Raw genomic sequence first — 22,597 nt, forward strand, 5'->3', positions numbered from 1 at the left:
TTTTTAAGTCACCCCTACTTGCACAGGGAGGCGCCCCTCGCAAGCTCCCCCGCTCTGAAGTATTTCCACAACATTCGTTTGCCCGTGGGCTCCGGTGGGCGCTTACTTCCCTCAGGTGGGGCGAGAGGACTTCCGCAGGCCAAGAAGCCGCAAAGCCCGGAGAGCCTCGGCTGTGGACGGCCCGCAGCCCCGGGTTCCGGAAACCAACCCTGCCCGCTCACGCCCGCCCACGCTGGGCCCGCCTCCTCCCCGCGCCGCGGCCTCCCCGGCTGTCCGGCTCGCCCGCTGCGCTCGAAGCACCGCCTTCCCGCTGACGGACGGGCCTCTGCACCAATAGCACGCGGCTGTCAGCTGACCCCGCCCCGCAAGGCCCGAAACCTGCCTCCGGCCGGGCAGGGGAGCCGCATGGCTCCGCGCCGAGCGGAAGTGGTCCGCGCACCACCTCCCGGAGCTGGCCGTGCGCGCTCGGGCTCCCGGGCAGGCCGCGCGTGCCAAAGGAGGGCGGTGGCGTCCCGCCATGCAGCTCCCGGAGAACGCCACTCCGCGCGGCCCCCCGGCCCTAGTGGTAGGTATGGCGGGGTGACACACGGCGCCTCCCTTCGCCCCCTCTGTTGCTCTTTCTCCCACCCCGACCCGGGATTCATCCTCTGAACGTTGCCCTAGCTTGGAGGGCTCCCACCATTCCCTGGTGGGCCTATGGCACGGGAGCCCGAGCTCCTGCCGAACACAAACCTGCACACCTACCTGCCCGGCACTCTAGCGTCCCCACCCCTGCCAACCCCCAGGTCCACCTACCCAGCTGGTGGGTTAGATGTCAGGGTCGGTGTGATTCACAGGCCCAGCGCCAAGTGGATTGTAGGTTTCATGCCCGTCTTACTGAGATTGGGAACCGGTAAATCAAGGCCTATCGTCAGAAAAAATATACATTGTATCATTTTTATGTTGTTAGGTCAGTATCTCTGGCTGGCCTGCAACGCTAACCTTGAAACTGCGTGCGGTTTACTGATAACGAGTATGCGTCACCACACCCTTCTTCATTTTAAATCTTGTAGGTCTTGAGAAAATTAAACATGTTCTCTTTATAAAGTAAGTCCAGAGGACTGGGGTGTAACTGTGACATGCATGTGCAAGGCCCTGGGTTCAGTCCCCAGAAGCTCAAATAAATGACGAATAAGAAGTCTAAGAACAAGCACAAACAGGATGAAATGCGACTTTTGGATCATCAGCTCTTGAGAGCGTTTCCTTCAAGAACTTGGTACACTATGCCTTCAACACTCACTTATAAGCTTTGTATAGCCGTGTTCAGATTCAGTAATTTAAAGCTGTAGATTATACGCTATCTTTAATAATGTAGGTATTATCTACATTATTTGTAGGCCTTGTCTGTTACATGTAGCTATGTAACATGTACATATATGTGTGTATATGTTCACACCTACCTAAACTGTTGGTTTTCCTGCTCAGAAACAGCTCCACTTTTTGCACATTAGCCTCAGGGGTGATGCCAACTGTTAATTTCTGTGGCTGTTCTTACTGCTTACTGTGATATAAAGGTGAGACAGTGCCATGACAACTCTTCTTTCTGTTACTAAGTTTTCAGTGATTTTATTCCACACCACTTTAGGAATTTTTGACTTTGTGCTGGTGCCTGAATTCACATATGGACAAAGATTAAAGGCCTGTACGTGTCCTCTTGGTCCAGCGGCTTTTGGATGAGCCGTGATGACCCCTGTGAGGTCACTCTGTTGGAGTCTGGTTCTCATGAGCAGGGGATAGGTGATGCTTTTTGCCTCATGCTTAAAATGATGAATTTGCCATTGAATTAGGGGTCATTTTGATGCTTTTTAGTCCCCCCTTCCAAAAGCATCTAGAGGGGAATAGGTAGATGAGTGGGTAAAGACACTTCCCACCAGGGGTCATGTGTACACATAACAGCAGATGAATAAATGGAGCACTTCTTTAAAAGCACCAAGAACTTAAGGGGAACCTAAGACCTATTAAATATTATGGACCAAATGACTGTCAAGAGCTTAGGAGGAACAGATATCTTTGGTTTGTTGGGCTAGGCCACCTGAAGGCCAGGGCCTCGTTTTCTGGAATAACATTTCACAGGTGGTGAAGGGCGTGCAGTTCCCCAGGGCTGTTTGTTAACTCGTTTCTCTGACTTCTAGACCATTGTCCTCCCGGTGCACAATGCCGAGCAGTGGCTGGAGGAGTGCTTGATGTCTGTTTTACAGCAGGACTTTGACGGCACCATGGAGCTCTCGGTTTTTAATGATGCCAGCAAGGTATTTATGGGGCAGCTGTTGGGTGAGTGAATGTTTTACAAACTACATTTGAGGGAACTTTCCTGACCTGCTGTGTCATACTTACAGGACAAGTCGAGAACCATCATTGAAAACTGGAAGGTAAAACTGGAGGATTCCGGCATCTCTGTCGTCACTGGAGGCCATGACTCTCCTTCTCCCAGAGGAGGTAACAGAGCAGATTGTAATTTTGATTTCTTAGAAACCTACCAACTTGTTTTTTGTTTGTTTGTTTTTGTTTTGTTTTGTTTTTTGAGAAAGGGTTTCTCTGTGTAACAGCTCTGGCTGTCCTGGAACTCAATCTGTAGGCCAGGCTGGCCTTGAGCTAACAAAGATCTGCTTGTCTCTGCTCCCTGGTGCTGGGATTAAAGGCATATGCCACTACTGCCTGGCTCAGCCTGCAAACTTAAATGATTTCATATTGTCAGTCTAGAGAAAAGTACCCTGTGATCTTCAGGTCTGGTGGTTAGGTCTGCTGCCCACTGAGAACCAAATGGGCCTCAGTTTCTCTCTCTCTCTGGAACTCACAGAGCTCTTTCTGCCTCTGCCTACCGCTGCCTCCCACCAGCCAGTTTCTCATTCTTTGGAAAAGGTTTATTGCTGTCTCAGTGTTTGTGTCCACTCCCAACCCATGTGTAGGTTTAGGAGGTGTGGTCTTGAGAGGCGATGGGTCATCGGGTGGAGACTCATGAATGGAAATAGGACTAGTGCTTTAGAGAAGATGCCCCACATAGCCCTTTACACTTTTCATGTGCGAGGACAAAGGAAAAATAACCACTGTGAACCAAAAAGCAGCCTTCACCAGATACCAAATCTGCTAGTGCATTGATCTTGAATGTCTGGCTTTCTCTTAAGGGCATGGGTTACTCTGGTTCAAGGCAATCGCTGATGTAGTTCATGTCTGCAGATTTGTCAGTTCTGGACATTTAATATCAATGCAACCATAATATGCACTCTTATAACTAACTTAATTCCTTAAGCACAGTTTTATTAATATTAATCTATTGTAACATATTAATATTTCATTCCTTATTAGAGAATAATTCAGTTGTACAGATGAGCTATATTTTGTTTATACATTGATTGGGCATTTAGATTCTTCCATTTTTTGAAAATTCTCATCAATGGTGCCAATACAAGTATTTGTGTAGCAGAAATACAACTATTTTTGTTTGAACACTGGTTCTCCAACTGTTTTGAATATATAAACATTGTTTTTCAAATCTGTTGAGCATATGCCTTCTAATTTTGTATTTACCAAGTTGAAGAACTGCAAAACTGGTCATCTCGGTGGTAGTACCATTTTATGCTTTCCAGTGGTTCCAGTTTTACTCACATCCTGACTGTCACCTGTTATTTTCTTCTATAATTACTGTTGTAGCCATTCTAGTGCGTGTGCAGCGTTTCATTGTGGGTCTGTCTGCGTTTCCAAGTGGTTAATGATGTTGAACCTTCCATGTGCGCTCTGGCTATGTGTATCCTTGGAGAAATTCAACTCTTTGTCCTTTGCTTACTTGGGTCTTTTCATTGCTGAGCTGTAGGAACAATGTGTATATGTGTGTGTTTATACATATATATGGCGGACCAAAGCATTATTAGATAGATATTTACATACATTTTCTTATGTTTTTGGAGTTATCCTTTTAGTCTCTTATGGCAGTTTCCTTTAGTACACAAACGTTTACAGCTGATGTCCAGTTTAGTTTTTCTTCATGGTATGTCTTTTGGTGTCAATATCTAAAACAGCCATTACTAGGTCAAGGTTGTAAAGAAATTTCTCCTTTGTTCACTTTAGAGATTTTTATTCTTTTAGCGCTTATATTTAGTCTTCAATCTATTTTGAGTTAATTTTCATAAATGACAGCTCAGTTGATATAAATGTTTGTCCCCTGACTAAACATCTTTTTTGGAAAGTTTGTAGGTGTTATCTCATTTCAGTAGCATTCAGCGTTTCCTTGCTTTTTAGTGTTTATGGGTGTTCGGCCTTTGTGTGTCTGTGCACTGTGTGAGTGTGCCTGGAGGTGCCGTGGAGGCCAAAGATGGCGTCAGATTCCCGGAGACTGAGCTTCCTGGGTGCTGGGGGTTGAGCTTTGGTTCTCTGGAAGAGCAGTTGGTGCTCGTAAGCACTGGGCCATATCCAGTCATCGACAGCATGTGCGCCCCACCCCCACCCCTTTTTCTCTGTGTAGCTCTGGCTGTCCTGGAACTCACCCTATAGGTCAGGCTGGCCTCAGACTCAGAGATCCCTCTGCCCAAGTGCTGGGATCACAGCTGTGCACCACCACCGCCCAGCTGTCAAGTTAACTCTTGTCGAACATCAGTTAACCACAGGTGCGTGAGCTCTCCATTGTTCTGTGTGGCATCCTTATCCCTGAAGCCTGTTTTTAGCTATTGTAGCTTTTTGTGTGTTTTCTGTTTGCACATACAAGCAAACACTCAGCTATTGATATATATTTCAACCAGGTAAATTGTTTTCTTAATTTCCTTCTTGGACTGCTCATTTTCATTAGCATTGATACTGTAGATCTAACAGCTTTGATTAATTTGTTTATAAGCACTAATAGCTTTTCTTTTCTTTTTAAAGATAGTGTCATGTAATAATTGAGATAGCAGTAGTTTTCCTTCTTACTGTGATGTGTGTGTGTGCATGTGCGTGTGTTCATGTGCTCATGTGTGTGTGTTCCTTGTAGCCCAGGCTATGGTGGCCTTAAACCCATGATCTTTCTGCTAAGTATCCTGGGCATTATGCTTTAGGCATGTGCCACCATGCCTAGCTCCTGATTTTGACATTTTCCTTTTCTTGTTTAATTGATTGGGTTAAAAGTTCTAGTAAGTCTTGACGTGGTAAACTTGGGCATCCTTATCTGTACCCTGACACTAGGGTAAAGCTTACAGCCTTCCACTGTTGAGTGTGAGACTAGCTATGGGGTTTGCAACTGTTTTTTATTCAACTGAGGAAGTCCTCTTATATTGATGGTTTATTGAATATCTTATTTTTAATAAAAGGAGTTGGGATGGATTTTGTGAAGTGATTTTATTTTTTTGGCATCAATTGGAGAAGCTGATTTTTTTTCCTTCATCATACTAGATTATGTGTTGCACTGAAGTCCAGTGTTGAACCATTTGTGCATTGGGTAAGTCCCAGTCAGTCATGCTGTGCAGTCTTTCTAGTGGACTGTGGAATTCAGTTTGCGGGAATCTTGTTAAGGGTGTGTGTCTGTGTCGTGCACATGTTCATGTTAGACGTCTGTCATTTTCAACCTTATTGTTTGAGACAAGGTCTCTCACTAACCCTGGTGTGTTGGTATTATGTTCTTTTGGGATGTATACCCTTGTTCATTCAAATGCTGATTTCTCTCCCCACTCTCTGGTTTCAATCCAGACATTGCATTGTGATACTTATTCTTAGCATCACCTGTCTCAACTTTGTGTAAACATCCAAAATAAAGCAAACAGCCACTATGTTGAGCAAGGGAAAGGAGGTGGGAGAGGGGAGGAGCCAGAGGGCAGGAAAAGAGTGGGAGGCACAAGGGCGGGGGCAGAGCTAGGAGAGCAGGGCTGGAGAAGAGATTGTGGAGAATGAACCAGACCGAAGAGTTCACAAAAAGCAAGTATAATGTGGGAAATCTGAATGGTAGAAACTACGTGGGCTTGGAGGTAGTGATTGCCCAGCATTGTGTATTAGGTTAATTAAATAAACCCAGTCTCTATGTGGTGATTTGGTTATACAGCTGTTTAGGATTAACGGCAAGCTTTACCAGAAGATATATCAATAGTAAATATTAGTGACCTAATATAACACTGGTGTTCACTGACTGGCCAAGACTAGCTGGCTGACACTCTTCCTGTCTGTGATTCCCAGAGCCAAGATCATAGGCATTTAACACTGTGCTTGGCTTTTTTACATTTCTCAAAAAGAATATTGGCTGAGTTGGTTGCTTTTCGGGGTAATGGCCAGAGACCAAGCCCTTTATCTTCACGGGACTCCTCCGAACTCTTCTTGGCAGCCCTAGGGACAGCGGCCACAAGTGCAGATGGACCAGCCAAGAATTGACCCTTTCAGAAAGTGAACGGTATACTCAGTCTCTAAAGACAAAGCCAGGACCTACTTGTACCCACTGATGACAGGACTTGGCCCTGAGCAAATGCCTTCCCTAAGAAGCAAGAATGCAGTTTCTTCTGGGGTGTCGATCATTTTAGGGTTGCTGCCATAGTTAAACACCTGCTGCTTGATCAGCCCAAAGCGAAGATACCCAGTCTTTATCAGCTGCATGCCACTTAAAATTTTAGTAGTAGCCTCAGCAATTTGAGTGTTAGTGCCTGAAGCCTGGAGGAAGAAGTTCCTGGGCCCGTGCTGTAAGCCCCCACAGTAGCTTTGTAAGGGGCAGTGGTGCCAGTACAGGGAGTAGCTTGCACCTCGTTGGCCAGCAGCGTAGCCTCGATCTCACTGAGGTCTTTTTCGTTGGTCAACACAAAGCCCAAACTCCCCCAAGCTGCCTGTTTCTCAAGAGCTGAGTTGTTTTCCAGGTGCCTCGGGATGGCTTGGGTACACGCTGTTCTTGGCTATCAGCCTCACCGCCTTCCCTCAGAGAAACATGCATGTATGTTGGAGCCCACATTTCTGCCACACCGTGAAGCATTTGGTGATTATCCAGAAGTCAGGTGATCTTAGGAAGTAGGTGGACTCCCAGGATGCCCAGCCTCTTCTGGCTATTATGGAAGTGCATCAGAGATTGCTAAGCCAGAGTTAAATTAGGTCACTCTAACAGGTACACCTAGCAGACACTGCCCATTGGGTCTTTTACGTGGGTTCTGGGGATCAAACCTACATGCCAAGTGACCCCTCCTTCCCGCTCGGCTCCTTACACAGTCACTCTCTAAGTCAGTTAGTGGAAGTTGAAATGCTACGCATTCACACTACCTTCTACAATGCTGTGTTCAGCCTTCACTGGGTTCTGGGTTTTGACTGGATTGAGGTCTTGTCAATCTTTTCAGCCTAAAGAACTTTAGTGGTTTTCTCAGCGTTATCTGGGAGTGTCTTCATTTGTCTTTCCCTTTGAGAAGGAGACTCTGGGTGACGGTGTCTGTTGTCTGTGATGGAGTCCTCCGGCCCTCTCGCTTCTAGTCAGCCAGCTGTTAGCGTCATTGCAGCTTCCTGCGTCATAGTGGCTTTCACTGTCAGCGCCACACTGCTGGAGTCATCTGAGAAGGGCTCTCAATCGAGGAATTGCCAGGTCAGATTGCTCTGTAAAGGGGTTGTCTGTGAGGGACGGTCCTAGTTGTTAACTCAGGCGGGGAAGGCGGGCTCGTTCCCTGGGCTGTGTACTGAAACTAGCTGCACATAGAGTGAGCCAGCACGTAGTGTCCTCTCGGGCTTGCGCTGGAAGCCTCTGCGTGGTTTCTGCACGGACTTCCACAGTGATGGACTCTGCCCTGGAGGCCTGGAGCGGAGAAAGCCTTTCCTTCGCTAAGATGCTTTAGGCTGGAGTGTTTGGTCACAGCGGTGAAAAGGAAACCCTGTGCAGTGCTTACTCCTGCTTATCCACTGACTGGATCTACAGTCAGTGGATAAGCTGCTGAACGGGCCTGCCAGGGGTTTTCTGGAGCATGTTGCTTGAAGTGAGAAGACCCACCCTGAATGTGGGTAGCACCTCCAGGTGGCAGGCTACATAAAAGGAGGTAGAAGAAGGAAACTTTGCTTTTTGCCTGACTCCTTAATGCTCCCTGGCAAGTTCACCTACCTGTTGCTGCTGGCGCTGCTGCTGCCATCCTTGTCTAATGTCAAAACCCGGCCTGAGAGTCTCATGCGTACTGAAGATTGACACTCTCTAGGAATCCTCTGGGCCTTTAGCACCAGATTGGATACTGCTGTAGCCAGCTTCCTGGACAGGGTTCACAGCCTCTCCAGTGTGGGACAGTGTTGTACGGGAATGCTGTCTCTGCCAAAGTACTGCCGTTGTCAGTTGTGCAGAGCCTGCTCCCAAGAGAGAGAAGGAAGAGATCGTCACAGCTGAGCCTTTCCACAGAGAAGGAAGAGATCGTCACAGCTGAGCCTCCCACATAGAAGGAAGAGATCGTCACAGCTGAGCCTCCCACATAGAAGGAAAGCTTGGAAGATATCCAGCTAACCCTCCCAACAACTTGTTTTCAATTTTGTCCTAATTAATGGTGTCTTGGCGGAAGGTTAGAGCAGGAGAGGGCCTCCGTCTGCGCAGCCCTGCGGAAGCTGCTGGGTGCAAGGCCAGATCCTGCCTGTAACCCCTCACTCATTTCTCTGTAAGTTTAATAAATTCATCATTTCCCCCAGGTGAACTTTGGTGACATCATACCTCTGTTTGCTGGGACCTTAGGAGGAGGGGAAGGTGGTGTTTATGTTTTTGCCAGGGATGGAATTTAAGCAACGGTTAGCCATTGGCAGGCTACCCAGACGTATGTTAAAGTCAATCTGATAAATGCTCTTTTAGCATGTACTCGTCTGTCTGTTGTCCCCTCAACTCCTGATGAATGCACCCTGCAAGTGACACGTCGTTCCCTCCTGGCGACTGTGCAGAGTTCATTATATCTTTTGGCATTTTTTCTCTGTTGTGACTTGTTTGTTTTCCTAGATGGAGTTTGTTTGGCTTTCTAGGTGTTGATTGCTGTGTGTTTGACTGTATCTGGGCCGGGTTCGGCTGTTAAGTCGCCTATGAATTTTTCTGCTTATTTCTTTCCACCCCCTGCAGCATATACGCCATGTGTACATGTGTGCTTAGTGGGTTCCTTATTCTCTGGTTTTTCCCCTTCTTTTTCTTTGTTCTTAAAGTAGCAAAATCTTTATCTGTTTTCAAGTTTCCAAATTCTGCCAGTGTCAATGTTGTCTGGAGTCTACAACTAAAAGTCAATTTTTGTTACTATGTTGCCACTTTAGAATTTTTTTATTTGGTTCTTTATTCTTAATTCTGTATTTTTATTAGTGCTATTTTGAAAAATATGACATTGTTACAGCTTTATTTCTATAATCATAGCTTTCTTTGCATTTAATGTATTTGTAGTGGCTGCTCTGAATCTCAGCTGTAAACCTGATGTCTGGCTGTTCTTACTGGAAGTTTCTGCCACTTGCCCTTTGCCCTGAATGTAGGGCTTGCTTTCCTGTTTCTTCTCGTGCCTTCTGTGTTCTGCTGGAAAATGACGGTATAGATGGTGGATGTCTGGTTGCTGCTGGAATTGCTCACTTTCTTAGTGATCCCACTCAGACGCAAGTTCCCTAGGATGGCAGTGGTCTTCGTTGGACCAGGAACTTCTCTCTTTCCACACCCTCAGCTCCAGTAACCACTGGCTGCTCAGTTTTTTGTTTTTGTTTAATGACACCATGGGGCATAAATTGCTGCAGAGTCTAATCCAGTCAAATGTAGGCCCCTTTGAAGGGATAGTTTCCGAGGTCAATGTTTTCAGTAGTAAATCTGTTAGGCTCCTGTCCCCATCACCTCTGTAGTCCTTTGGGACACCCAGGCCTGGGTTATCACCACATTGTTACATGTGAGGTCCATGCCTTTGTGGCCTATGCTCTGCTAAGCCTAATTCCCCTTGGCCATTGTGGCAGTTTGATAAAAATGGACTCCATAGGCTCGTATGTTTGGTCATTAGGGAGTGGTGCTACTTGAGAGGGATTAGGAGATGTGGCCTTGTTAAAGGAATTGTGTCACTAGGGATAGGCTTTGGGCTTTTAAAAGCTCAAGCCAGGCCCAGCGTCCCTTTCTTCCTTCTTCCTGCTGTCTCTGGATCTAGATGTAGAACTTTCAGCTACCCCGTCTGCTTACATGCTGCCATGCTTCTTGCCATGCTGGCGATGGACTAAACCTTGAAACTATAAGCAAGCCCCAATTAAACGCTTTCTTTTATAAGGGTTGCCATAGTCATGGTCTCAGACACAAGGTCCAGTCACAGTTCTGTGCTGCCGATGAGATAATAGAAGCTTCTTTCTGCCCAAACTTGTTAAAGGAGCTGAGGGCTTGTGGCTAGCTGGACAGCAATCCCTGACGTCAGCTCAGCTTGTCTGTCACCATGGGATGCCTGCCATGTGACCTGAGGTAAGGACACCCAGAGCCCTAGTTTTCTCAAGGACATTACTGCCAAGACAGAAGGAGCTGCCATTTCAGGGGTCTGGGAAGTTCTCATCCGGGATTCCTAGTCCTCGCCAGCCCACCTGGGACTTAGTTCACACTGGGCAGCTGGGTCAGGATGAGAAGTGTGTTGACTGGATTCATGCCAGCTTGGCATAAGGTAGAGGAATCGAAAGGAGGGAACCTCAACTGAGAAAATGCCTCCATAACATCTGGCCGTGGGGCATTTCTTTTTCCCCTTTCTTCCTTCCTTTCCTTTCTCTCTTTCTTTTTTATTTTTTGTTTTGTTTTGTTTTGTTTTTTCAAGACAGGGTTTCTCTGTGTAGCCTTGGCTGTCCTGGAATTCTCTGTAGACCAGGTTGACCTCAAACTCAGAAATCCACATGCCTCTGCTTTTCAAATGCTGGAATTAAAGGCACATGACACTACCGCCTGGCCTGTAGGGCATTTCTTAATTAGTGATTGATGAAGGAGGGACCAGACCAGTCCATTGTGGGTGGTGCCATCCTTGGGCCGGTGGTCCTGTGTTCTACAAGAAAGCAGCCTGAGCAAGCAAGTAAGCAGCACCCCTCCATGGCCTCTGCATTCAGCTCCTACCTCAAGGTTCCAGCTCTGCTTGAGTTTCTGTCCCACCTTCCTTCAGTATGGGCTGTGATGTGGAAGTGTAAGACAAATAAACTCTTCCCTCCTCATCGAAATAGTAACCCTAGCTAAGACAGAAGTTGGTACCAGGATAATGAGGTGTTGTTGTAACAGACCTGACCATTTTGGTTTTGGGAGAATTGTGGAAGGACTTTGGAACTTTGGGCTAGAAAAACTACTGAGGATTGAGTGCTCAGTGAGCTGTTCTGTAGGAGCTTGGAGGATGAGAATGTTGAGAGCAGTGCAGACAGTGGAGGCCTGGCCTGTGAAATTTCACAGGGTGAGAAAACTCCACTGGGAATTTTATGTGAAGAATCTGTGGTGTCTGGTCACCTGGGGCTTGATTGGCAAAGGAATCAAAAAGTTAAAACTTTGCTTTGCTGGGACAGTGGGTGTTGGCAGTTGGAGCTGAAGAATCAGCTGTGATTAGAGGAAACCAGCATCGTTGAGGTGATGTCTTCTGGGAAGTGTTTCTTCGGGTAAGTGTTTCCACAGCATACAGAAGCTGTGGTACAGATTTTTGCCGGGTTGTTCCTCGTGCTGGCAGCTGAACTTTGTAGTGTAGGAGTCATCCAGGTGGTATTGGTTTTGAAGGCATGAAGGGGTCACTGAGAGCAGCTGAGTTTTGACATTGTGTGGCTGGGTTGGTGTGCCTGAGGAGAGCCCAGGGTGCCTGCTGGTGAAGGTGCAGCCTAGTTGTAGCAACGAACTGCAGCATTTTGGAGATGATCACCAAGAAAAGCAGCGGCAGTGGGATGGAGCCAGCCACAGCCTAGAAGACAGGCTGTGTGCGCTGCAGGAGACAGAGCTGGAGAGGCGACCCGAGCCCTGTGCAGGAGCCTAGAACATCATGTGTGAATCCTAGACACTAGGCACTGAGATATTTATACTTTTTTGGAGTTTAGTTTTGCTCTATTCAGATTCTGGTTCTTTCCTCTTGAAGTAAAGTATCTAATTTATTTTTGATTTTACAGGACCCCACCATGGAGAGACTTTGAATTTTAAAGAGACTAGCTATTTTAAAGAGCCTGAATTTTTAAAGACCGTGGGATTTTTAAAACTTGGAGTATTTATATTGTAATGTTGCTGTTAATATGTGATCTTGGGGAAAAACTAAAAAGGAAGGGTTATGGCTTAACAGTGATGTGTTTGTATGTCAAGTTGACAAGGAGTCAGTGTAATAGCCTCTTGCGTCTGGGAACCAGGAGAACCAACCTCATGTCTCTGTTGCTTTTGGCTTCCACTTTGCAGAGCTGGGAGGGAAAGAGAGGGAGCCAGCCTGGTCTACACTGTAGATATCCACTGTACGCACTGAGTTTGAGGAGATTCTTTTGATGATTGTTTCTTCATTTGCTGTATACTTTAGAGTAGTAGTTTTTAGAGGCCACAAATGGTGTTTTGTCAGTACTTCTAGGCAGCTTTTCTGGGGCGTTTTCGTGCTGTCATGCTGCAGCAGAACTTTAGTCTTATTAGCTTATAGTGTGACTCCTTGCTCTGCTATCTTAGAGGTCAGCCTAGGGCCTACAGTATATGTGTGTCTTTAACTTTCTGCAACTTTCCTTTGAGTGTGTATGCCAGAGTCAGGGCCTGTAGAGTGGCACTTGCTTGCACATGGCCTCGGCCACTGCTGCTGCTACTACCTCACACTTTTACACTTGCCTTATGTGTGTTGTCTAATTTAGTTTACAGCTTCATGAGAGGGATATGAACAAAGAAGCGATTTCTTACATTTCCTCATATGTCTTTTTCCAGTGTTCTCCTTTGCTTTATTTAGAAACTGATTCCTGTCTTACTATTGTCCTTCTGCCTGAAGGACTTCTGCAAACATTCTTGTAGTGATTGTCCTTCCAGATTTTCTGTCCTTTCTAACAGTGTGAATGTTGGCAGGTGGCTCTGTGGTTGCTCACGTAAGTATGATTCCCTGCTGTTGGCTGCGGTTCTCCCCTATGGGTGGTGCCCCCCGCAGCCATCTTGAAGCTCTTTGCCTGTCTGCCTTCCCCTCCTTCCTTCTCACCTCCCTCTTCTTCTTTCCCTCATTTCCTTCTTTTCTCCTTCCATGTAGTTCATTTCCCTTTTCCAGATGCTCACGGAGAAGAGAAGGATTGGTCCCTCCTGTTCTGTACGGTTGAGAAGTGATTTCCCTGAAAGTACTGTCAGGTTTCTGACCGTACTGCCATCTTGTCACCCAGTTTTCATTCTTCAAATCCTGGGGTGAAATTAACCAACTGTATCAGTTTACTGCCTCCTCTACCTCTTCTTAGATTTTCACACATTATTTTGGACTTTCTTAGTAGATGGTTTAATCCTGATTAGACGTTATTCTTTATTTATTTTCCTAACGTTTACTTCTCTATTTTGCTTGGTGTGAGAAGTCTAGAATTGTACTGCGACAAGACCTTGATGATGGCGGAGTCCGGAATGCTCCTGACTTGCTGGAGGGAAAGAAACGATCACTTGGTAGCCAGCTAGAGTCTGGGATGAGACGGCCTTGCTGCACTTTCCCTTCTCCTACCCCTCCTCTTGGTGATGAAGGCCTACCAGACCAAAAACACTCCCCAGACAAAAACTGCTTTTCACAGATAAATGTCTGCTTTAGCTAGTTAAGATCTGTTCGTCTGGAGCTTTTGTGGTTATAAAGCAGTTACATTGCTGAAGCTTGTTGAGGTTCTATTCTCCTGCCCTCTCGCACTACTTGCTTTTCCAGTAGGAAGATTCCAGCAGACAGACTATAGAAATAGTGTAAACATGTGACTCAGTGCTGTGTGCTAGGTGCCGACACAGAAGGAGATGCAGTTCCCTGGGCCTGGATTTCCCGAATGTTAACACCCTCATGGAGCTGTGGACATCTTGCTTCCACAGTAACACTTACTCTGGTTTCTGGTCACATGTTGTTTCCTCTCTCTTTCCCTTTGAAAATGTTTTTTTCATACATGTCCTTTTCAGTTTTCTGGAGCCACTACTTAAAGTAATCTTTGTGCCAGGGTATAGATGGTAAAGTATTTAAGATTCCTTCTTGTCTGCAATGCCTTCTTAAGTCCCACGTAGTGTGTCGGGGCAAAGAATTCTAGGGGCAAAATAGTTTTTCTCATAATTATAAAGGATCACCTCATTACCTTTGAAAGATTCCGTAAAAGGTAGTCAGTACCTCAGTTTTGAAATTTTTCAAGGTTAAATGATTTGCCTTTAGTGTTTCTTCTCCTTGTGATGAGTCAGAGACTTCGAGGTCTTGGACTTGAAGAGGGTGTGCCTCATATAGTGCTTGAGATGAGAAAAGGGCAAGGCCAGGTCTCTCCTAGTGATGGATGCTATGAGCTCTTTTTAATAAAAAGAAATTTAACATTTTAAACACTGATTTACAGTGTGAGTGGGTATGAGTGTAGGGCAGAGGGTAACTCTCTTTCTGCCATGTGGGTTCTAGAACCACACTAACATCTACAGCGCTGGTGGCAAGCACTTTTGCTCACTAAGCCATCTTACCAGCTGTACACTTATACCAGTGTAGAGCTGGTAAGTTATTTGCCAAGAGATGGCTGTTTGCATCAAATACAGTATTGGCTGTATTTGAAACCATCTGTGATACTTTAAGTCCCTCCCTCCCTCCCTCTCTTCCTCCCTTCCTCCTTTCCTCCCTCCCTCTCTTCCTCCCTCCCTCCCTCCTTCCCTCCTTCCCTTCCTTCTTTCCCTTCTTTCCTCCCTTCCTTCTTCCTTCCTCACCATCTTGTCATGTGCCCAGGCTGGCATCAGCCTCGGGCAGTCCTCTTGCCTCAGCCTCCTGTTATTATAGGCCTGTGCTGCCATGTTTGCATTACTTGATGCTTCTTAGAGTGTACGTCACCTGTGAGCTCACACAGTCCTCCTCTCAGGCTTTGGGGCAGGGCTGTCATCATCCCCCAATATGTAGACACTCCTCTAGGTAGCGCAGGATACTGGCTCTCAGTGTCTTAGAACCCTGAGGTACCCTTGGAAGATAGGAACATTTCTATCCATTCTCAGTAAGCATAGATTGTCTGCTTTCTGAAAGTAGCTTATACTTTACGTGCTCCCAGTCTGAAAGCCTCCGGCGCTGATGTTACTGTCCTTTTTGGTCTCCTGCCAGTGTTTGTTGTTCTGGGTGAAGTACAGGACAGATATTGGAAGCTGAGGTCAGCACTTGTGGGCTGCTAAGACTCAGCAGAACCTGTTCTGTCAAGATGAGTCCTAAGAAGTGTTGCTGTTTGAGGAAGCAGAACATCATGAACAACATTTAAAACAAAATTTAAATAAAACTACTTTCTCAGGCTGAAGAGGTGGCTGAGTCAGTAAAGTGTTCTCTTACAAGTGTGGAGACCCAGGTTTAATTCCCAGAACCTGTGTCCAAAAAGCTGAGTGTGGTGGCATGTCTGGAGAAAGACCAGTCCTAGGATAGCACCACAGCCTGCTTAGTGAGATCCAGGCTCATGAGAGACCTTGTCTCAAAGATGAACAGTATCTGAGCAATGATGGCCGGTTCTGGCTGCACTCTTTCCATCCATTTTCATCTTGTGCATCTGGAAAATGTTAGTATTTTCTGGGCATTATTTCCTACTTTTATTATCTTTAGATTGAAATAGAAAGCTATACTATAGAATGTATGCTTTGACTTCTGAAACATGAATTTGTTGTTTAAATGTTCTTTGATATTTTTTTGCATTTTTTATTTATTGAACGAATAAGGAATTTTGATAACTGATGTTTCTTGTCTCCACGTTAAAAACAGATTTTGTCTCTCATAAACCCTGCATTGCTTGTCACCGAGTCACATCGTCTCTGAATGTGTTCTGTCTACGACAAGGTCACTGTAAAACTAAGGACCCCAGGTGGAGATGACAGCACCGCGTTGTCATGGGAAGGGAATGAGACTCCTATGTGGCACAGCAGAGTTTAGCTGGTTCTTTGGAGATATTTTAAGTAGGACATGTTACCTTAGTCATTACATAACATAAGTTTAAAGGTTCTGTTTTCAGGCATGCTGGGTTATTTGCAGTGGGTTAGGACCACATAACAACAGAAAGACACTTCGTCCTGTGGCTTTTTGCTAAAGGCAGAATGACCCACTGCCTCCTGCTCCTCCCCAGGAGTGAGGCATGTTAATATCTCCATGGAGCTGGGTTTTTCCTGTTGGAACCATGACAACCAGCTACTCACACAAAGGAACTGGCTTCCCCAAACATGGAGCCCCCACACAAACATTTGACTTTCTTCAAGGCAATAATATTAGAGCAAATTCCTTGTCTTTGCCAAACACAGGATTTATTGTGAGAAACTTGTAGCATCCTCAGTGAGCTAGAATTGCCTTCATTATACAGTTGAAGGATTCGGTTTCTCTTGAAATCTGACTTTCCATAAGCAACTTTTGTAATAGAGTTCTGTTAATGTTAGTGTGCTTGTTAAAAATGTGTTCATGTCTCTGTCGTTGAGGTTCTCAGGAGGTATATATTCTGCATGCTTGTCCTGCTCTGCAGGGATGCCTGGGGTTTCCTGGTGGTCGCAAACCTGTCTCAGGGTGGGTGGCATCACAGTATCTTTCATGGTCATTTTCTCCTTTGCTTTTGTTTATAGTTCTTCAGAATCTGGGGCCATTGCTAACTGGTTTGGACTGGCCAAATTCTAGAGATGAATGCTGGAAATTAAACTGCTACTTTATCTGAACCCTGCAGAAGTTGGATCTTAGGGGTATGAGTGAAGGGGGCAGCTTCCTATGTCTTGTGTCTTACATCTCAGCCATAGCATTGCTCCCCCTCCTCTGTTTGTGTGTGTGTGTGTGTAGCTCTTTTGTACTAATAGACCCTGTGGGAGAGACCTTCCTTATAGCAGAGGTTGTTAGAATTGGCTGAAATGCATTTTTGACTGGTGTTTCATCAGGACTGAGAACTCTCTTCAGCTTGTTTTAACTTCAGATACCAAAGAGATTGTTTCAACTCTACACATTTTCTTTGTGTGAATTTTCTCAGCATCAAGACTGTAGCCATCTGGTGAGTGTGATTCTGGTATTGGTGGTCTCCCTTTTAGGAACAGAGTCCATCTTCCTTAAGGCCCGTCAGTGCCCTCTTCTGGGCTGAACTCTAATGGATCTGCCTTTGGCCGCCCTGCTGAGCTTGTGTCACTTTTTGCTCAGTGCCCTTAGCCTCCGAGCCTCTGCAACTCTCCTGTCCATAGGGCGAAGTTGATCCCTCTTACCCCAACAGTCAGCTGTTGTGGATATAAACATGTTTTTGTTTTGGTCCCAGGTGTGGGATGTGGGACTGATTCTGATGGTCCACGGCAGCAAACTGTTTGCCTGGTGTGGGCTCTGAGAGGAGCTCTTTGCCAGCTGCAGATAGTTTAAATCTGAGGACTCTGAGAGAATAAATGCCAGGGCCCAGAGAGAGAAGAGGCTCTGAGAAAGAAGGCGGCTGCTGGTGTCCACCCTGCTGCTCCTGGTTGCTGTTCATGCAGCCGGATGAGATGTTGGAGATCTCCTGAAACAAGTGTTGGACTTGCTCTAAGGAACCCCACGACTCTAACCAGCAGGAAGTAGCCTAACCTCCCCCTAACTAACTATCTCCCCTCCCCACTAACCTCCTTTCCATCCTACCCTGTACTTGGGGTGGTTGGAAGGGACTGTGGTGGAAAATGGAGGAAGAGGCATAAGGAACCAAAATAAAACCGTATAAAAAGTATCGCTAATAGTTAGCCTCTCCAAGAGTGGTCTGTCCTTCCATTGTAAGCATGATGCACTACTGCATTTTCTGTCGGTGTCAATTCAGCATGGTTCTCTCTGATTTTCTTTGTGGTGATTTTTGTCTTTTACGCTCTTATGCTTTTTCAGCACCATTCATTTAGTTGTTGCTGTGGACTTTCTTGTTTGTTTGCTTCTTTTATCTTTTACAACTCAGCTGTAACCTCTTTAAAGGAAACAGGTTGTTTTTTTGTTTTTGTTTTTTAAACACTTCAATATCTTTTCCTTGGGAATAAGGCACAGCCCGAGCCAAATTGGTTTCTCCATCCAGGATAACCACATTCCCAGCTCTTTAGCCCAGAGTGACCTCTTTGCTGAGTTCTGAGTCCCCTGCAGTCTCTGCCTCTTTGGGTCTGACCCCTGTGCTTGATACTGTGGTAAAACTCACCGCCATCGCTGTGTGAAACCCTGGGTTGTCCACTGTCAAGTAAGTTGTTGTTGGTTTTCTGTCGAGTATAAGGTTAGGCAGCCCCAGCTCCGGACTTTCAGGATGACTAATCATGGCTAAAGTTCTCTTGGGTCTGTACTGAGTAGTGATGCTCAGTGCATACTCGGGCAGTGACCTAGGTTGGGTGTGCACACCCTCAGATGTGGCAGACATTGGCAGTCACTCTCCAGGCCACAGTGCTCAACCAGCCACTCATGAGGTATTCAAGCTGAGGCATTTAGCAGCTAGTCACACATAAGTAGGCTTTGCGTTCTTCCAGACTTTTGCACACTTCCCAAGGATATTTCACTTTTATTTTAATATTGTTCCAGATGCCATCATGACTTATTCTTCACCTTCTATAATATTATCACTAAACATGGCCACTGCTTTCTGTTTACCCTCTTTTCATTCCTTCAAAACTGTACCTGAAGTTTTGGTAGTAGTGTGAAATGACCTTAGCTTTCTTGAAGTACACTTAGCTTTATGCTGTTGAAAATTGAATTCTAAAAAAGCTGTTTTCTCTTTTTCTAACAGTTGGATATTCTAAAAACCAAGCGATTGCACAGAGCACAGGGTCTTATCTTTGCTTTTTGGATTCAGTAAGTAGTTCTCTGTTTTGTTTACAGTGGTTTGTATATATTGACCAAATAATTATTGTGAATTTTAGTAGGTTCTTAAAATTGTTTTTAGATATGTTATTATGACTCTCAGTAGTCAAGTTTAATACGTTGTTGCTATGTGCTGCATGGCACTTAATTAAAAATAATTAATATGTAAAATAGGACCACAGAGAATACAAAGGACATTAAGATAAGCAAAATTCTAGCAAATATGCTGCTTAAGGGATTAAGAAATGGAAATAGTTCATGATAACTAGAGAAAAACATGAAGCAGATTTGAAGGTAGAGGTAAGAAGTTTATAGATAGGTGACAGGTAGGCTCAAATCAAAGTTATATTAAAATTTTAATTTGTGATCAAACAAATTAAATTAGCAAGATACTTCCACAAAGCAAATTAAGTGTTTCCAAAATGTAGATAGTGTTTCAGACAGTGTGAATTGGTACCACTTGACAGCATGATTGTGCATTTTGTTCAAGAACTTAAAGTGCTTGTGTCCTCAACTCCTAATTCTCACCTCTTGGTATCTGGGGGGGAAGATTTGTGTGCAGATATCCTTATGCTGTTCATTATGACAGAAAGTAGAAACCAGTTACTGTGTGCTGGCTGAGTCCTGGTGAAGAATACTAGCAGACTGTCAGAGGATGGTCACGGTTACGGGCCCTTAGGAGTAGGACAATTGGCTGTAATGGATGAACAGAGACTGTGTGAATCGTGCTGTCCTCAGAAGCGCAGGTAGAATAAAAACAACAAGGTCTGTCTCAAAAGATGCAACTTGTATGTATCTAAAGTATCTCACAGGTTGGGCTCCTGGCTTCTTGGAAACACGCACACCAGGGCCCGTGGGGATGTGGCCATTGGCGTATGCAGCTGTGCAAGTAAAGTTCGTTTCAGTTGGTTGATTCCGGGTACGTGGAGGTGGGAGGACGCATAGACCGGGAGATGGAGCCTCCTCTCCATGCAAGGGGCAGGAGGAGGACTGGCCCACAGGGCTGCCTGGGCAAGGCTGACATTTCGAAGTCAAAGTTCTGCATGTGTCGACTTTACTGAATTTAGACAGCACGTTTGTCAGTAACTGAAGACAGATGTTGCCAGCTGGATGAGGAAGTTTTCTGTCACATACCGTGTGTGATTTTTGTATTTGACGTATCTGTTGTAGTGTGCAGTTATTTATAGCACAGCCGTGGTGTTGGCTCTGTAGAACCCGCTTCAGCTTTAGGAAGCAGGTGAGGAATGTCACTGTTGTGGGCTCAGTGCAGGTGTCTGGAGAACAGGATCTGTGTGGGCCGCCGCTCTACTGTGCTTTACCCTGAAGTTTTGGTTCCACCTTCAGGTGCTGGCTATTCCCCTAAACTGAAAACAGAAAACAAGCTGTTCATGCTGAGCCTTTTGGCTCTGGAAGTTCATGAGAGACATGAAAATGGGAGGAAGAACTGGGACCTGAGGCTTGTATCTCTCTGTCTCTTTGGTTACTTTTCTCGCTTATAGCTAGCTTTCTGCAGGGAACTACAAAATTTCACGTGAGTGAGTCTATAATTTAGGTGGACTTACATTTTTAAAATGGAAGTTACAGGCAGGCACAGCGGTGTACGCCTGTCATTCCAGCACTCGGGGAGGCAGATCCAGGAGGGTTGCTGTGAGTTCAAGGCCTGCTCGGTCTGCAAAGTGAGTCTAAGACAGCCACGGCTACACAGAGAAACCCTTTCTTTTCTTGGGGAAATAAATAAATAAATGGAAGTTACTCTGACAAATAATAAAAGTCTTTAAAAAATGCTATTGAAGTACATCCCAGTAAAGAACCCTCCATTAAAATGAGGTCCCACCTCTTCAATCTTCCATACTTCCTTACAGTAATAAGCTCAGAACCTTACACACACAGCATTAGGGAGATACTCTAAATCCAAATAGAGCACCCAGAAAATGTCATTTGTGCTCAGCGGTAATTAGATGGGCTACTGGTCAGGATGGGGCTGTCTGCCAGAAACCAGACCTAGAGTTAAAAGCATAGCGCTTTCAGCCCCAGTTGCCAGGGAGGAGACCAGGGCTGGAGATTGGACCAGTAAATCACACCTGCCTGGTGCAGCCTCTGTAATCTCTCTAAACAGGAGCACGGAAAGTTTCTGGAAGACATGTGAAAGTTCACCCCAGTCCCCTGGGATTAGAAAGCCCTGTGCTTGGATCCCGAGGACCTCACTGTGTCTGCCTCCTCACCTGGCTGTTCACCCGTGTCCTTTACTGTGTCCCTTCCAGTAGAGTGATTTTTTGCTTGTTTTTCCCTGTGTTCTGTGCGCCCATCAGCTGATTACTTGGGAACTCCCCATTTGTATCCGAGTCCATGGCACGTGAACTGGGCATGTTCTTGAAGGCTGTGAGCCCACAGCCAGGGTCCGTGCTCCTCCAGACAGTGGAAGGTTGTGTTGGGGGGCAAGGCCTTGCAGAGGTCTTCAGGGTTGCAGGACTGAAGAGAAGCGGAGCTGAGTCAGCTCCTTCGTCCTCTTCTGGGTTCTATGGAAGAAAGTGAGAGAGACGAGGTAGGGCCGCGAGTATATGACTTGTGGAGGTGGAAATCACGGCATGCACTTGCACGCTGCAGTGTCAGGGGAGTCAGTATGGTGCTGCTATGCAGGCGTCTGGGGAATGTGCAGTTTGACAGGGACGGAGGAGATGTGTGGAGAGCTTCGGCTTTGGGAAATAGTCACTAGCATGTTTTGCTTGGCCCACAGAATAGCAGTGGATTGTCAGTGATTTGCCTTGCCATCCAGTAGCACGTGAGAGTTGTCTGTCCAGTATGCTGACGTTCTGTGGCTTCTGTCCCAGTTTTATCTGGATCTTCAAAGAAGGAGCCACAGGTGTTGGAGTTAGACAGGACCTTTGCGGAGAGACTCAACCACCTGAGGTGGGGAACCAGTGTCAGACGTCACCTACCGTCGAAGGCGCATTGCTGAGAAGGGGAAACCCCACAGATCAGAGTATTGTGGGGTTCGTCATCCCTGGACACTGCTCTTCAGAGCAGGCTCAGGAAGTGGCTGGGTTGTGCATTCCTCCTCCATAGTTCAGTTCACAGCGGTTAGACATGACCAGGAGGTTTCTCCCTAAGTGTCCTTATCTCACCCCAAACCAAACACGGGAAGACTTGGAACAAGCTCCGCGTGTTCTCTGGGGCAGGCACAGTTTGCAGTGGTCACTAACGTTTTCACTGTTAGTGTTTCCCCAAGGCCTCTCTGCCCCTGTCATCTCAAGGGTGCCTGGCTCGGAGAGACTCACTGGAAGCCTGTCCTTTATTCTCCTCAGTTCTCTTGACTAGCAGCCTTTCCTCAGGTATTTTTATGTCAGAATTCGATAGCATTTCATTCTTAGTTACTGCTTTTTTTTTAAATTAAACAAGTGTGTCTGTGTGTGTGTCTACGTGTGTTCATGTACACAATGTGTGTGGTTGCCCAAGGAGGCCAAAAGAGGGTGTTGGGTCCTGAGGATCTGGCTGTGATCCATTTGATAGGTTGGTGCTGGGAACTGAACTCCAGCTTTTAGAAAAGCAGAAAATGCTCATGACTGTCTCCCCAGGCTCTTTATACCCTTTCTATGATGCTTCTAGTTTCTTTTCCCAGGCTGCCCCATCATTCCACAGTGATGATTCCCTGTTCATAACTGTGGAATTTCAGCCCCTCTGGGAATTTTATGCATATCCAGGAATGTCAATTGTGTGTAGAATGTTTCAAATTTACCTCTCACTGTGAGAAGAAAGTTCCAGGTAATATTCCTTGGCAT

The 22,597-nt window shown here is 45.8% G+C and overlaps 1 protein-coding gene across 4 annotated transcripts in view; it reads left to right on the top strand.

The window, feature by feature from the left end:
• The first annotated feature begins 368 nt into the window (after positions 1–368).
• Positions 369–22,597, top strand: part of B3gntl1 (UDP-GlcNAc:betaGal beta-1,3-N-acetylglucosaminyltransferase like 1) — a 60,394-nt gene continuing 38,165 nt past the window's right edge. For 2 of the 4 annotated variants that reach the window (XR_009592639.1, XM_021654206.2), the window contains exons 1-4: positions 369–565; positions 2,172–2,288; positions 2,376–2,475; positions 18,748–18,812. Coding sequence is in view for 3 of the 4 variants with exons in the window: in XM_021654206.2 (XP_021509881.1) it covers positions 518–565; positions 2,172–2,288; positions 2,376–2,475; positions 18,748–18,812 (330 nt within the window). In the remaining variant the exon portion in view is untranslated. Of the gene's footprint in view, positions 566–2,171; positions 2,289–2,375; positions 2,476–18,747; positions 18,813–22,597 lie in introns of those variants that run through there. The other 2 variants (XM_060386206.1, XM_060386208.1) reach the window with 1 other exon arrangement.

This window comes from Meriones unguiculatus, chromosome 7 (genome assembly GCF_030254825.1).
Source record: "Meriones unguiculatus strain TT.TT164.6M chromosome 7, Bangor_MerUng_6.1, whole genome shotgun sequence".
In the NCBI taxonomy this organism is placed as follows: Eukaryota; Metazoa; Chordata; class Mammalia; order Rodentia; family Muridae; genus Meriones; species Meriones unguiculatus.